At 36.8% G+C, this 15,373-nt stretch overlaps 1 protein-coding gene across 3 annotated transcripts in view; it reads left to right on the top strand.

The window, feature by feature from the left end:
- The window catches only part of RGS12 (regulator of G protein signaling 12), a 226,334-nt gene that overhangs the window by 105,142 nt on the left and 105,819 nt on the right, over positions 1–15,373 (top strand). For all 3 annotated transcript variants that reach the window (XM_031943011.1, XM_031943010.1, XM_031943012.1), the window contains one exon: positions 14,967–14,988. In XM_031943011.1, the coding sequence (XP_031798871.1) occupies positions 14,967–14,988 (22 nt within the window). The remainder of the gene's footprint in view (positions 1–14,966; positions 14,989–15,373) is intronic.

Here is a 15,373-nt window from a genome sequence, read left to right as displayed (position 1 = left end):
TTGTAGCTTGATTTAATCCAATTTTATTTTAAAAAATTTAAAAAACTTTTTGCTTTCAGTTTAGCTATTTAAACTTGGAACTCGGGGTTTCAGTTGAACATATTCTTCCTAAAATAAATCTTTTTTCATTTTGTAAATTCCCAAAGAGATGTAATCTGTCCCTCATCTAACCCCAACATGATTTTTTTTCTCCCTTATTCTCTTTGCAAGTTATTGTAACAATTATGTATTGTGCAATCCTAACTCTGCCCATCCCTGTGTCCTGACCTTATTACTCTTTGTAGTACAGAACTATCGACAATCTCTTTCCCTCATCCACTTGTTTATTCTACTATAGAGATCACAGAAATAATTCTTTGCAAGCAATAACAAGTCTAGCCTCTAACTATGTACATTTCACCTCAAAATCAGCCATTCTGTTTACATTTTTTATTTCCCCTATGTATTACAGACTCATAGTTAGACAAACTTAAAGAGTAGAGTTGGTAGGAGCTCCTAAATCCATTTAATCCAAATGGTGGTCTTTGAAACTATGGACAAGTTTCAGGATAAAAAAAATCAACTTTCTTTTTATTAACTTTTAACAAATTTAGCATTTCCTTCAATTATGAATATAGGTTATAAACTTTTTTCTTTTTTGAAAGGGGATCCTTAGGCTTTGCCAGCCTGCCAGAGTCCTGACACTCCTTTGGTGTCCACCTTTTCACTCTCTCTCACTTGTAGCTCCAAGAACCTGGTGTCAGGAGTGACCACCTTCTGGCAAAACTTTCTTGGCAGATGGGCTAACCATTGTAAGGGTGAATTGGCAAGCCTCATACCCATTGCTGAGTTAGGGGGATGTCTTCCTTCAGCATGAAGGAAGACTTTGGGATGAGAACTCTGTTCCAGAACCCGGGAGGGCCTTTGAAGTAGCTGTTGTGGAGCCCTTAGAGCTTGTCAGATAATCGGAGATAAAGATCATCCATTGCACTCAAGCCATTAGCGGTCATCTCAACTTGTGTCCTGCCCCTGGACTTTGATGACTCAGGAAGAGCGAGTGGGCTGGCAACTTGGAGCAACTCTGCCTCACTGAAATCCAGTTCATATGGTGTCATTGATCCTTTTCCAAAATGAAGGCTGAACAAGTGATAGAAAATGTCGCAGCCTGTCCTGCCTAGGGGTAGCACATTGGAGAGAGTTTTTCATTAGATTTTACTGAAATCTACTCTCCCTATCATCCTAGAATTTAGTGTTAGATTTTGATCCTAGTTCTGTCCTCTGGGACTAAACAAGTCTAATTCCTCTTTTCTATGACAGCTTTTCGAAGATATAAAAATCATTATATCTTTATATCTTCTCTTCAGGCCAAATATTCTGTTTCCCTTCAGCTAAACCTCGGTAGTATGATTTCTTCCCCTTTCACTATCTTGGTGCTTTTTCACTGTATGTCCATGAGTTTGTCAATGTTCTTCTTAAAGTATGACACCCCAAACAAAATACTAGTTGATCTGTTTGGGACACAAAATTTCTTTAATTTTTTGAGGAGGTGTTATGGACCAGAACTTGAAACAAGGTGCTAAGTGGAATTGAGGAAGCAATGAATGGTTAAATCTAGTTTAGCATTGATTTAATCCTATAACAAATAATGATTTCCTAGTGATATAATGATTGCTGTATACTCAGTATGGGGCATATAAGGAGAAGCTCTCAGGGCTAGAAAGGACAAGCTCACTAGAAGCTCTCGGAGGCTGAGACAGATTCATTCCATCTTCCACCTTTGTTTTGGCTGGAGGCTCAAGCACAAACCCTTGGAAGTTGAGGAGATTCAGAAGCCAGAGAAGGCAGTCGGGCAGAACGAAGGAAGACAGAGAAGTGGTGGCAGGCTGTCCTGTGGAGAACACTGAAACCAAGATCTGGAAGGCCTCCAGAAAACTAGCTGAGCCCCAAGTGAAGGAGATAAGATTTTGAAGGAGACAATAAAGGATTTGGACTTTAATCCCTGGCTGCATTTGGGGTGAATCCTGAACTGAAATGAAGGCTGCTCCCAGAAGCCCCCCAAGAAATCTGCTCCCAGAGAACATTATATTTTAGAGAACTATAGGAGGAATTAATTGAGGACTTGGATGATTGGAGAGAAAAAGAAAATCTACATAAAGAATGAGTTTTGGAGATCAGCTGAGGTGAAAATTTTTAATGATTGTCAATATTTAGAGGGCTGAACCTATTATGTTTAATCGTCCTTTTTTCATCCTCAAGAATTCTGAGTTTATTCATGGAAAGATCTCTTAATTTATTTCTAAAGTAAGAACTTAATAGGAATAGTGGCAATTAGTTCCCCAAAGCAAAGTCTCACCATGTAGTATGACAAAGATTATTTATTTCCTTTGTAAAATCTCATTAAATGCACACTTTATCTTCCCCCTTGAAATTGGGCCTTTCCTAGAAAAATAGTAGTTACATGCATAATAGAAGCCCATGTAAAAGGTTAGGACAGAAAATAAAGAAAATGATAGGAACAATGGGCTTCTAGATCTAAAAGGAATGTAACCAATCTGTTTTACACATGAACAGACTGAGGTCCAGAGTATTGAAATGACATGTTCAAAGGCAGTAAGTGGCAAAGCTGACATTCACCCTGAGGTTATCTGCTTTGAAATTGCTTGCTGTTTTCAGAACATCATCAACATTTAGTAAGCACTTACTAAATTCCAGAAATCAGTGCATCCACGGATCCCAAGGGGTTTGTGGATATATTTAGGAAGTTCATGAGCTTGGATGGGAAAAAATTACATCTTTATTTTCACCAACTTTTGGTAAGGTAGAATGGGAGCAGGTTGTGGAACTCTTTAAAAGTTCACCAGCAGAGTCTATTTTTGATCCTAGAGGCAATAGGAGGTCTTTCTTCAGGGGGAGGTTTCTGTGGAACAGGGGGTGGACCTACGTCATACCTATACTTTGTGAAAATAGTTTTAGTAGCTCTATGGAGGATGAGTTGGAGGAGAGAAAGACTTGAGGTAGGAAGAGAAATTAGGTGACTTTTGTAATCATCACTTCTTGCAACAGACAAAAGGTGAGATCTTGAACTAGGGTAGTGGCCATGTCAATAAAAAAGAACAAATGCAGGACATATTGTTGATGTAGAAGTGGCAAGATTTGGCAAATAACCCATTGCAGGAAGAGTTGAAGATAACCCTTAATGTTGTGAACCCCTGGTGGCTAGAAGAAGGGTAGGAATAAGAAAGTTCAGAAGACAGGGTAAGAGCAGAAAAGTCAATAAGTTCTCTTTTGGACACCAATTTTAAAAGCCTCTGAGAACATTCATTTTTTTCCAATGAGATAATGCTCGTGAAAGTATTTTGTTAATTTCTATGTCCTACACAAGTGTATTGTTCTTATCAGTAGCTTGACATAAAAGAGTATGCAAATATACTTTATGTTAATTGATATACATTTTAAAATATTCTAACCCAGTATTGTTTCAAAATCAACTTCAGTAGAGATTGCTTTCATCCCATAAGTTTCTATTCATATAAAATACTTAAAAATTTTGTAAATAATCTTCATAGGACTTGTTTAATCTAGTCTTGCAACTTATTGACAAGGGCAAATCTAAACAAGTTTCAACTGAACTGTCAAGTTTGTTTTATTTATTTATTTATTTATTTATTTATTAAGATGATTCTTTTTTTTTTTTTATACATGACCAAACTGTTATTTTGCTGTACAAAAAGAATCAGACTCTGAAATATTGTACAATTAGCTTGTGAAGGAAATAAAAAATGCAGGTGGGGATAAATATAGGGATTGGGAATTCAATGTAATGGTTTTTAGTCATCTCCCAGAGTTCTTTCTCTGGGCATAGCTGGTTCAGTTCATTACTGCTCCATTGGAAATGATTTAGTTGATCTCATTGCTGAGGATGGCCAGGTCCATTAGAACTGGTCATCATATAGTATTGTTGTTGAAGTATATAATGATCTCCTGGCCCTGCTCGTTTCACTCAGCATCAGTTCGTGTAAGTCTCTCCAGGCCTTTCTGAAATCATCCTGTTGGTCATTTCTTACAGAACAATAATATTCCATAATATTCATATACCACAATTTATTCAGCCATTCTCCAACTGATGGGCATCCACTCAGTTTCCAGTTTCTAGCCACTACAAATAGGGCTGCCACAAACATTTGTGCACATACAGGTCCCTTTCCCTTCTTTATGATCTCTTTGGGATATAAGCCCAGTAGTAACACTGCTGGATTAAAGGGTATGCACAGTTTGATAACTTTTTGAGCATAGTTCCAAACTACTCTCCAGAATGGTTGGATTCATTCACAACTCCACCAACAATGCATCAATGTCCCAGTTTTCCCGCATCCCCTCCAATAATCATCATTATTTTTTCCTGTCATCTTAGCCAATCTGACAGGTGTGTAGTGGTATCTTAGAGTTGTCTTAATTTGCATTTTTCTGATTAATAATGACTTGGAGCATCTTTTCATATGACTAGAAATAGTTTCAATTTCTTCATCTGAGAATTGTCTGTTCATATCCTTTGACCATTTTTCAATTGGAGAATGGCTTGATTTTTTATAAATTAGAGTTAATTTTCTATATATTTTGGAAATGAGGCCTTTATCAGAACCTTTGACTATAAAAATATTTTCCCAGTTTATTGCTTCCCTTCTAATCTTGTCTGCATTAGTTTTGTTTGTACAAAAATTTTTCAGTTTGGTATAGTCGAAATTTTCTATTTTGTGATCAGTAATGATCTCTAGTTCTTCTTTGGTCATAAATTTCTTCTCCTTCCACAGGTCTGAGAGGTAAACTATCCTGTGTTCCTCTAATTTATTAATAATTTCATTCTTTATGCCTAGGTCATGAACCCATTTAGACCTTATCTTGGTGTACAGTGTTAAGTGTGGATCAATGCCTAGTTTCTGCCATATTAGTTTCCAATTTTCCCAGCAATTTTTGTCAAGAACTGTCAAGTTTAAAAAACTGAAGCTGAATCCTTTGGGTGAAAAGTTGATTGTTTAATTTTACCTACTATTTATATATATGTGTGTGTACATATATATGTATATACATACATACATATATGTATGGAGAGAGAAGATATTAAATTTCTTTGAAACTCAGATATACTGAAAATAGTGTATGTTCCAACTTGGAGATAGAACCTCACCTTGAAATTTTAGACCTACTTAATTTGGTAATTTTTCAGGGCAAGAAATTTAAATTGTAGACAGGAAAATCTATTCCTTCCTAGGTAGCTTTTTCACTATAAATTCTGTGTTTTTGACTAGTCCCTTTATATAAGACCAAGACAGGGAATTTGGGAAAACTCCAAGGAGAAAGACAAATGACAGTAAGTTATTAATACAAATTGTACTATGTACCAGATTAAACACAGAGAATTTTAGGTTTTCATTTATAAGCATTGTCAAATTATGTTATAGTTGTCACATTATTTGATGTTTATTTGTATTATCTAATTTCATTTTGGACACTTGACATAGAGTAATATTAAAAAGGATACAATTCTGTAGTCAATTTTCTATTTTCTGTGTGTGGAAAATTTGTTTTGTGAGTTGTCCATGGAAATTTAAAAAAATTCTAGCTTGGTTTTTCTTGCCCCACTACCCTATTTCTGGATTGCCTCTCCTTAGCATTACTAAGGATACTATGCTGCTATAAGGAAAGGAGGAGAGCGAGCAGGATGGAGTTAATAGTTATCTTTAAGTGTTTAAAGAACTGTCATATAAAAAAGGGGTTACATTTGGTTTTGGTGCCAGACAGCAGAACCAAGTGCAGGGACTAACATATTGCAGTGGAAAGTCCATTGACTCTTTAATTTTCTTTTTTAAATTAAAGCTTTTTATTTCAAAATATATACATGGATAATTTTCAACATTCACCTTTACAAAACCTTTTGTTCTAATTCTTTTCCCTTTTTCCCCCTAATCCTCTCCCCTAGATGGCAAGTGATCCAATATATGTTAAACATATGCAATTTTTCTATATATAATTCCACAAATATCATGCTGCACAAGAAAAATCAGATCATAAAGGGGGGGGGGGAATGATAAAGAAAACAAAATGCAAACAAACAACAGAAAAAGTGAAAATGCTATCTTGTGGTCCACACTCAGTTTCCACAGTCCTCTGTCTGGATGCAGATGGCTCTCTTCATCACAAGATCACTGGAACTAGCCTGAATCATATTGTTGATGAGAGCCACGGTCATCAGAATTAAAGAGCCATGTCTATCAGAACTGACATTGACTCTTGAATCACAGGATCTTTTAGACGTCTCTATATGGCCTTGTGGCCACTTGCGCTTCTTAGAGCTCTGTTTTTTCATCTGTAAAGTGAGGATCTTTAGTCTAGATCCCTCTCAGCTATGATCCTGGTTGCAGAGATAACAAATTTGGTTTGCCATAAGGAAAAGGTTTTACAACTTTAACTGCTCTTAAATGGAAGAGGCTCCCTCAGGAGTTGGCAGGTTTCCCTTCTCAGTAAATCTAGAAGCAGGTATACTTTCTTGAAAATAATATTTTGTATGTAAGAATAGGGGAAAGTGGAAGAAAAGGCAGCCAAGACATTAGGGGTACCTTGCTTCTAGGAAATTTTCTGTGATCCTCTTCAAATGAACTTAGAAAACTTTGTATTTCTCCTTTGTATTTATCACAATTTGCTTATCATGAGTATTAGGTATTGTTGCAGAGTGAATCAAGTTCTGGAATGAGATTCAGAAAGACTTGGATTCAAATAGCCCATCTGACACTAACTGTATGACAAGAGAAATCTTTTTTTTTTTTTTTTTTTTTTTTTTTTTTTTTTGCTGAGGCAGTTGGGGTTAAATGACTTGCCCAGGGTCACATCTAGGAAGTGTTCCGTGTCTGAGACCAGATTTGAACTCAGGTCCTCTTGACTTTAGGGCTTGTTCTTTATCCACTACACTACCTAACTGCTCCCAAAGGGAAATAATTTAACAAAGCTTTTTGAAACTCATGTAATTTATTATATAAACTATAGACAATAGCTCTTGGAGAGCAGGGATTATTTCTTGTTTTATCTTTGTACACATAGCAGTGAGTCTACTATCTTGTATAGAGTAGGAATTTAGATGTTAGTTTCAAATCCAGGTGAAGATACATAGTTTGTAGGCTCTTTGGACATACATCCTTTATCACCATTCCTGTAATAGAGAAAGGTGTGAAAAATTAAATTAGTAGAATTGTCAGCACAAAAAATTAATTTTCTTTTAGCAGTTCCCTCTGCTTTTTTAAGGAGTAGTAAATATAGATAAAAACTAAGTAGAAAAAGGGGAACCAGGAAATCTGAGACTATTATTTACCATAGAGTATTTGAAAATATTTAAAGATAATTGTCAGTTCTGTGCCCACTGTCTATATTGTGTCTAGGTTTTTATAATCAGAAAACCTTCTTAAAATTAGGCTATTAAATTTTAGGATAAAGAGATTGAGGGTAAGAAGGTAACTTAGCAAAAATTTAATAAGCACTCATGATGTTCTAAACATTGTGCCAGGCACTGAGACTACAAAGATTGCTATTTCCAAATCCTGATCTCAAGGACCTTTTAGTCTAATAGAATTATATTTATTTAATCTACCTATCTACCTACTTACCTATCTACTTCATCTGTCTCTGTCATCTAGATATAAATCACATATGCATACATCTGTATTCTGTGTATCTTTTTATCTATGTGTGTAATATAGCATTTATTTTGATACCAACTTCATTTCCAAAGATATTCTTCCCATTCTCTTACTCATTTTTCTATCCCATACTACAAAGAATAAAAAAAGAAAGAAGTTAAATCATCCAAGTCAAATAGTATATATAATGTTCCATTACACAGTCCCCACCTCTCCAAAGTACAGAATGAGGTACAATTCTCATTTCTTCCCTTAGGCCAAGTTGGGCATTATAATTACAAAGTATTCATTTAAAAATTTTACCATAAATATCCTTTTAAATCTATATTTTTCTTATTACATTTTTGTTTTTATTTTCCATTTTATTAATTGCTTTGATATTGTAGATACTTATGATGTCAGTAAATTAACAAGAACTTATTGAGTGCTTATTTGTTAGGTGCTGTGTTAAGTACTAAATACATAGAGAAAAAGACAAAAACATGATTCCAGTTCTTCAAGTGCTCACATTCTAAGGGGAGTGGAGGAAGTGACACAATCTGCAAATACTTATGTATGTACATGATATGGAGAGAGTAGTTGGAAGGTATTGTCAGAAGGCAGGTAATAATAGGGGAGTGACTGGGAAAGGCCTATTGCAGAAGGTTGGATTTGAGCTGAGTTTTGAAAAAAGCTAGAAGGTCCTAGGAGTCAGAAGTGTGGAAGGAGAGCATTCCAGGCATAGAATGCAGCAAGTGCAAAGCAAAGGGATGGAGGATGGAGTGTTGGGTGACTAGTAAGTAGGCTAATGGAGCTAGACTATAGGGCAAATGGAGAGAGTCAAGTTGTAAGAAGCCTGGAGTTTATTGAATAGGGGCTGATATGGTCAGACTTCCACTTGGGGAAAATCAGTTTGTCTTCTGAGTGAAGAGTCATGGGTAGGTAGGCCAATAGATAAATTAGCTGACAACTTTCTAAAATCCATTCATTGGAGGCTTGCTCTGCTGTAAGAGAAGTATCACACAGGGCTTACAGATGACATTCATTCAAAAGCTAATAAAAGCTTGGTTAGATTTCACACTCATGGAGCAGGTTGGACAACACAATTGCATTGTAACCTGTTAATCTGGCTCCAAGCCAGATTCTGCCTGCCAAAGGGTAGCTGTTATTTGAAATTCTCTCTGACCACGGTTTCTTTTCTTTCCAGTTCTACTCCCTCATTCCTACTGAACCTGTTTTTTTTTTTTTTTTTTTTTTTTTTAATCTTTGTTACGACTTCCATTCTTCAGACTTACAGGTCTTCAACCAGAGGCTGATGACAGTTATTGCTGATGTCATAAAGGGGATTCCTGATAGAGGAATGAATGAATGAATGAAGATTGCCATCTGAGGTTCAGTCAGATTCTGAGAGTCTGGGATTCCAAGTTTCATTCTTCCATCCTTCTGGTTTCACTCGTCTCCCTAGCAGATTTAGAATCTTTTGTGTCTAATTGCATAATTTCTTAAGTTATTCTTAATCCTCTAGTTATTGGATTAGGTGTATTTCTTTCAAGAATATCTTCATTCCACTTCAGGCCTTCGTTATACTATTTGGTCTCTTGGTCTTTCTTAGTGGGCTTTATGCCTCCCATCTTGCCCTTCTGTAGTCTAACCTAGATGCCAAAGTAGTCTTCCTAACCATGCTATTCCCATGTACTCCCAAAACTTTTCAATGACACCCTATTGCCTGTTGGATAAATACTTATTTCTTACTTTGACACTGAAAGAGCCTCTTTTGCATAACTATGTAGCCTGGGCTCACTCTTCCAATTTGTACTCAGTCTTAAAAGCTGTTCCACAGAGCTCTTTATTATTCTCCTTGGGGCCGCTAGGTGGTGCAGTGGATAGAGCATCAGCCCTGAAGTCAGGAGGACCTGAATTCAAATCTTGTCTCAAACACTTAACACTTTCTGGCTGTGTGACCCTGGGCAAGTCACTTAGCCCCAATTGCCTTAGCAAATAATAATAAAATAATAAAATTATTATTTCCTCTAGCATTCTAGGTAACTTCCTAAGTATGTCTCTGGATAAATTTTTTTTTTAATTTAAATGAATTTTTAATTGATGCCTTTTGTTGTTGTTTACATCGTCATAGTTTTTCTATGTATCCCTGCCTCTTCTTCTGCCAAGGAGCAATCCCATATAAAAATAGTATTTCTTAAAGACAAAAAAGGGGGAAAAAGAGGGAAAAAAACACATGTAATGTGTAACACCTGTCAGTTTACCACCTTCTCAAAGAGATAGGTTAGGGGTATTTTCTCATATTTCTTCATTCAACTCTTGCTTGCTACTTTAAATTTTGTTACATTCCTCATTCATTCATTCATTATTTATTTATTTAGTATGTTCTTTCCATTTACATTGTAGTTAATCTGTATACTTTCTTACAACATAGTGATAGTTCATTACATTCATGAACTGCAATTTATTGAGCCATTAGAGAGGAATCTACTTTTTGTTTCCAGTTTCTGTGGTATCACAGAAAGTGCTGTTGTTAAGGATTTTTGTGTGTTTGGAGACTATCTTCTTATTGATCACTTTCTAAAAATATAAGCCAGTAATGGAAGTCTTTGCTTCAAAGGATGTGAACATTTTATTACACCATAATGTATTAGTGTCAGAGCAGCTAGATGGCTAGAAGTGGATAGAGCATCAGCCCTGAAGTCAGAAGGACCTGAGTTCAAATCTTGCCTCAGATACCTTACGCTTCCTAGCTGTGACCTTGGGCAAGTCACTTAACCCCAATTGCCTCAGATAAAAAAATAACGTATTAGTGTCACTGTCATTCTACAGTCCCTCCAATATTGATTATGTCTGGATAATCTTTGCCAAGTTTCAGAGTATGAGATGAAACCACAGGGTTGTTTTCATTAGTGATCTGGTGCATTATTTCTTGGGCAGTTAGGTGGTATAGTGGGTAGAATGTTGGGCTGCCCTTAAGAAGCCCCATTTGTGAGTTCAACCCTGTCCTCAACTCTGACACTTACTGTGTGACACTGAACAAGTCATTTAATTCTGTTAGCCTCCGTTCCTCCTCTGTAAAATAAGTTGGAGAAGGAAATGGCCAACTACCCCAGTATCTTTGCCAAGGAAACTCCAAAAGAGAGAGTAAATAGTCAGATATGATTGAACAACAACATTCTTTCATGTGGTTGTGAATACTTTCCAGTCCTTCTTTTGACAGTTGTTGATATCCTTTGAGGACTTGTCTACTGAGGAATGGCTATTAATTATATGTGTATGTGTGTGTATATGTATACATATATGTATATACACATGCACACATATGCATATTTTTATGTGTATATATGTACATGTATATGTACATTTATTTTATATATTTTGGATTACAAGCACTTGTCAGAAAAAATTGACAAAGATTTTTTTCCTATTTAACTGCTTCTCTTCTTATCCTAAGTGTGTTAATTTTGTCTGTGCAAAAACTTTTGTTTCACATACCTCTGTCTTTTGTTTGGTTAAGAATGCATTTCTTACACATAATTAGGAGAGGTATATGATTTACTCTTGTTATGTTATTAAAGTCATATGTCCATTTAGATGTATTATGGAATGTGATACAAGAGTATTGACCTAAGCCTACTTTCTGTCCTCCAATAAATAACTTAATAAGTAGACAGTTTATTGAGTTAATAACTTAAATCAGTTATCACTTCCCCAAAATCACATAACCAATTAACATCAATTAGATTTTTACAAAGTTCTTTGTAAAAATTTCCTTCCTTCCTTCCTTCCTTCCTTCCTTCCTTCCTTCCTTCCTTCCTTCCTTCCTTCCTTCCTTCCTTCCTTCCTTCTTCCCTCCCTTCCTTCCTTCCTTCCTTCCTTTTTTTTCTCTGAGGCAATTGGGGTTAAGTGACTTGCCCAGGGTCACAGGTAGGAAGTGTTAAGTGCCTGAGTCCAGATTTGAATTCAGGTGTAACTGACCTAGGGCTGGTGCTCAATCCACTGTGCCACCTAACTGAGCCCCCCCCCCCCAACAGCTTTTTAGTGAGAAGATATAGGAGAGACTGATGCACAAAATCCCCCCTCACCAGGAATGCATTCTGCCCTCTATCAATCCCTGATAAGAGCAGACTCAACCTTAAAAGTAGTTGCTGTAAAACATTCCTGGTTCTAGCAGTTCTTTTCTTTCTTTTTAAATTTTAAATTAACCTTTTAAATTCACTTATCGATATGGTATTGGTGATGGATAAGTTGCTCCCTTGCTTGCAGGGCATAGGGTTACAGCTGCCAGGTTGCTGTAAAGTTACTGCTGAGTTGGGTCAAGAAGGTTTGTATTAAGGTCTGGCTCCTTACTGAACTCAGTTCTTACTGCTAACAGCTCCAATTGGTGAGGGAACTTGTGATGGTCCTTTTTTTTTTTTTTTAACATCTTTATTACTTTAAAAAATTTTCAGTTCCAAGTTGTTTCCCATCCAGAACTCCCTCCCCACCCATTGAGAAGGCAAATATGACACCTATAATGCATATTAAGTTATGCAAACCATATTTATGCATTGGTCACATCTCCCTCACCCAGAAAAAAAAGTGAGGAAAGTAGAGAAAGGAAATAAAAATGTGCTTCAATTTGGTCTCTTAGATTTGATGGTCCTTCTGATCTTTGAAAGTTCACAACCTTCATTCTCTTCATTCAGTCTCTGGTGCTTCAATTAAGAAAGAATAAATATAAAGAAACAAAAAAATTCCTGGTAGCATGTTCATGGCCATAGGGCAGCTAGATGAGAAAAAAACAAAAACTAGGGCCAAGAGCAGGCTTTTATTTTTTATTTTTTATTTTTATTTTGCTTAACACCAGAGGAGAGAGAAATTGTGTATTTTGGAGCTTTTTGTACACATGCTTAGCCAGAACTCAACAGCCAATGAAAAGCCAAACAGTATTATTTTACTAAACAATAGAAAAATCAGAGAATCTTTGGGTATGCTCTGAAGTGTGAAAAGAAAGGGCCCCTTTATTATGTATTTCTGGAATCAGACTCCCTAGGCCTTCACGTGGATTAGCAGCAGGCAGAAAATATTCAAGGACTGGGCTCTCATTGGCCATACATTAGTCTCCTTATATACTTGGTAAGTTGAACAGTTCCCTCATCTCCTGCATCTGTGAATTCTCACAAGCACTATTCCTGCCTTCAGTGTACTTACTTCATTCCTCCATGTGTTAGAACCCTCATCTTGAAAGCCTGTCATGGGCTCCACCTCTTCTATGAAGATTACTCTGGCTCCTCAGCTGAAAGTGCTCTTTTCCTCAGATTTTTGTAGACTAATTATCTGGATCTTCTCTTTGCTCTTGTTCACATTCTACTTTGGTCCAATGAGGAGAAATTGCAACTTCTTCCCCCTTTCTCCTTTATCTTTTCCTCGAAGTATTTCTTTATTTTCTTCTTCCTCCTCTTTTATTTTGAGCACAGAGACCATCACTTGTTTCTTTCTGTTCTTTCATTCATGTCTCTGAAAGAACATGTCTGAAGGATAGTGTCATCACTCTGTAAATAAAAGCACTTGATTATCACCTGTCCCTTTAATTGTTCAAACTTTAAAAAACAAATTTTTTTTTCTTAAATTTTTGTTTGCAACATTTATCCTTTAGAAATTGTGACCAGTTCTTATAGGAGTATTTGGAAATCATTAAATCTGTTAAAAATCCATTTTCTTCTGTGGGAATATGCTTAACTTTGTAGGCTCCCCCCCTTTCTCCACGCCCTCCCCTAGATGGCAAAGTAGTTCAATATATGTTAATTTTGTTGTAATTATTTGTAAAGTCCTGTGCAATTCTATTTGGGATTTTGGAATTATCTTACAAAAATTTCTGTTATTTTGATTTTTTTTTGTTTTTATTTTGCTGCATTTCTTATGGTTTCTGAGGTAAGAGAAAAAAGACTTAGGTTTGACTAGAACTTTTTAATCCGGCCACCTCCCTTTCTAGCCTTATTTTATTTCTCTCCACATACACGCTGTCTTGCCAAACTGTATTTCCTCTATCCCTCAAATATGCCCCATATTCTCCTGCCTTCTTGTGCAATGATTCATATTGTTTACTATGCCTTAGGATGCTTTTTGATCCTCCCAACCTATTGAATCCTTAAGAAATCTTTAAAAGTATGACTCAAATGTAACCTACCTTCAGCAAGCCTTTACCAGTCTGTAATGACCATTCTTCCTCCCCTCTCACATAGAACTTTGTTAGCAACTCTCTGATGCTATTAGTTATTTTATACGATTACTTTTCTGTGCCTCACATCTTCACTACCTGTGTGACTGTGTAAGTAACAATTTTTTGGAGGGATTCAGTTTCTAAAATAAGATAGTTAGACTATATGATCTCTTAAGTCTCTTCTTATCCCCCTCCTAGATTATAAAGTCTTTGAAAGGAGATAGCCTGTCTCCACCTCCAGACCTAGTCCAATTGCTAGCAAACAATAGATGCCTAATAAGCCTTCCTCCCTCCCTCCCTCCCTTCCTCCTTCCGTCCCTCCCTCCCTCCCTTCTTTCCTTCCTCCCTCCATCCCTCCCTTTCTTCCTTCCCTCCCTCCTTCCCTCCCTTTCTTCCTTCCTTTCCTCCCTCCTTCCCTCCTTCCTTCCTTCTCCCTTTCTTCCTCTCTTCCTCCTTTTTTCCCTCTATCCCTCCCTTTTCCCTTCCCTCCCTCCTTTTTCCCTCCTTCCTTCCTTTCCCTCCCTCCTTCCCTTCTTCCCTTCTTCCCTCCCTTCCTTCCTTCCTCCTTCCTTCTCTCCCTCTCTCCCTCCTTCCCTCTCTCCCTCCCTCTCTCCTTCCCTCTCTCCCTCCTTCCCTTTCTCCCTCCCTCTCTCTCTCCCTTTTTCCCTCCTTCCCTCCTTTTCCCCTCCTTCCCGCCCTTCTTCCCTCCCTTCTTCCCTCCCTCCTTCCCTTCTTCTCTTCCCCTCCTCCCTCCCTTCCTCCCTTTCTTCCTTTCTTCCTTCCTTCCTTCCTTCCTCCCTCCCTTTCTGTTGCTAAAATCATGATGTCAAAGTTGGCAGGGTGTGTTTTTGAAAATGAAAATCGTGATGATTGTAAAGCTCAAGGCATTACCAGTTTGGGAGGAGTTCAGTAGGGAGGAGGGAACAGCTGTGAGAAAGTAACTGTTGACTCATTTAGTTGTAAGTCTGTCTTTGCTCTGACACCTGCACTAGAATATTGTCTCTTCTGAGCTTTCAAATCTAATCAGAAACTTCCAGTTTTTGTTACTTAAATGGACTGATTTTCTTCCACGATTGGTCATGAGGCTTAATTAACTCATGTCTTTCTTTTTTCCTTTTCAGTCTGCAACTGTATCTGATGGTGGTAAGTCACAATTTCTTAAATATACTTTTATAATTTCCCATGAAATTGGTTGTAAATTGTACATTGGTTGTAAAAAGTATATTGGTCAATTAGAAGAGTTGTTTTAACTGTCATACACTGTACTCTTTGTTATTTTTTCCCAAAAGCTGAAGAGTTTCATATTTTTTAAATAACTAAGTTGTAGAATTTTCAAAGCTATTTGTTTCAGAGAAAACATTTAAAACCTGAACATCATGTGATAATTTCTGTAGTAGTTATGTCTATAAGATTTGATTTTGCAGCAGTATTTCATATCAACACATGCTCATGTCTCGCAAGTTAAAACAAGCTTTGACGCTTCTTTTGCTGTATAGCCAACTTTTAAACAAGCAAGCAGTACTGCCAA

The sequence above is a fragment of the Sarcophilus harrisii genome, chromosome 6 (assembly GCF_902635505.1).
Source record: "Sarcophilus harrisii chromosome 6, mSarHar1.11, whole genome shotgun sequence".
NCBI lineage: Eukaryota > Metazoa > Chordata > Mammalia > Dasyuromorphia > Dasyuridae > Sarcophilus > Sarcophilus harrisii.
Note: the sequence above shows the minus strand (reverse complement) of the source record. Positions and strands in the feature narration are given on the sequence as shown.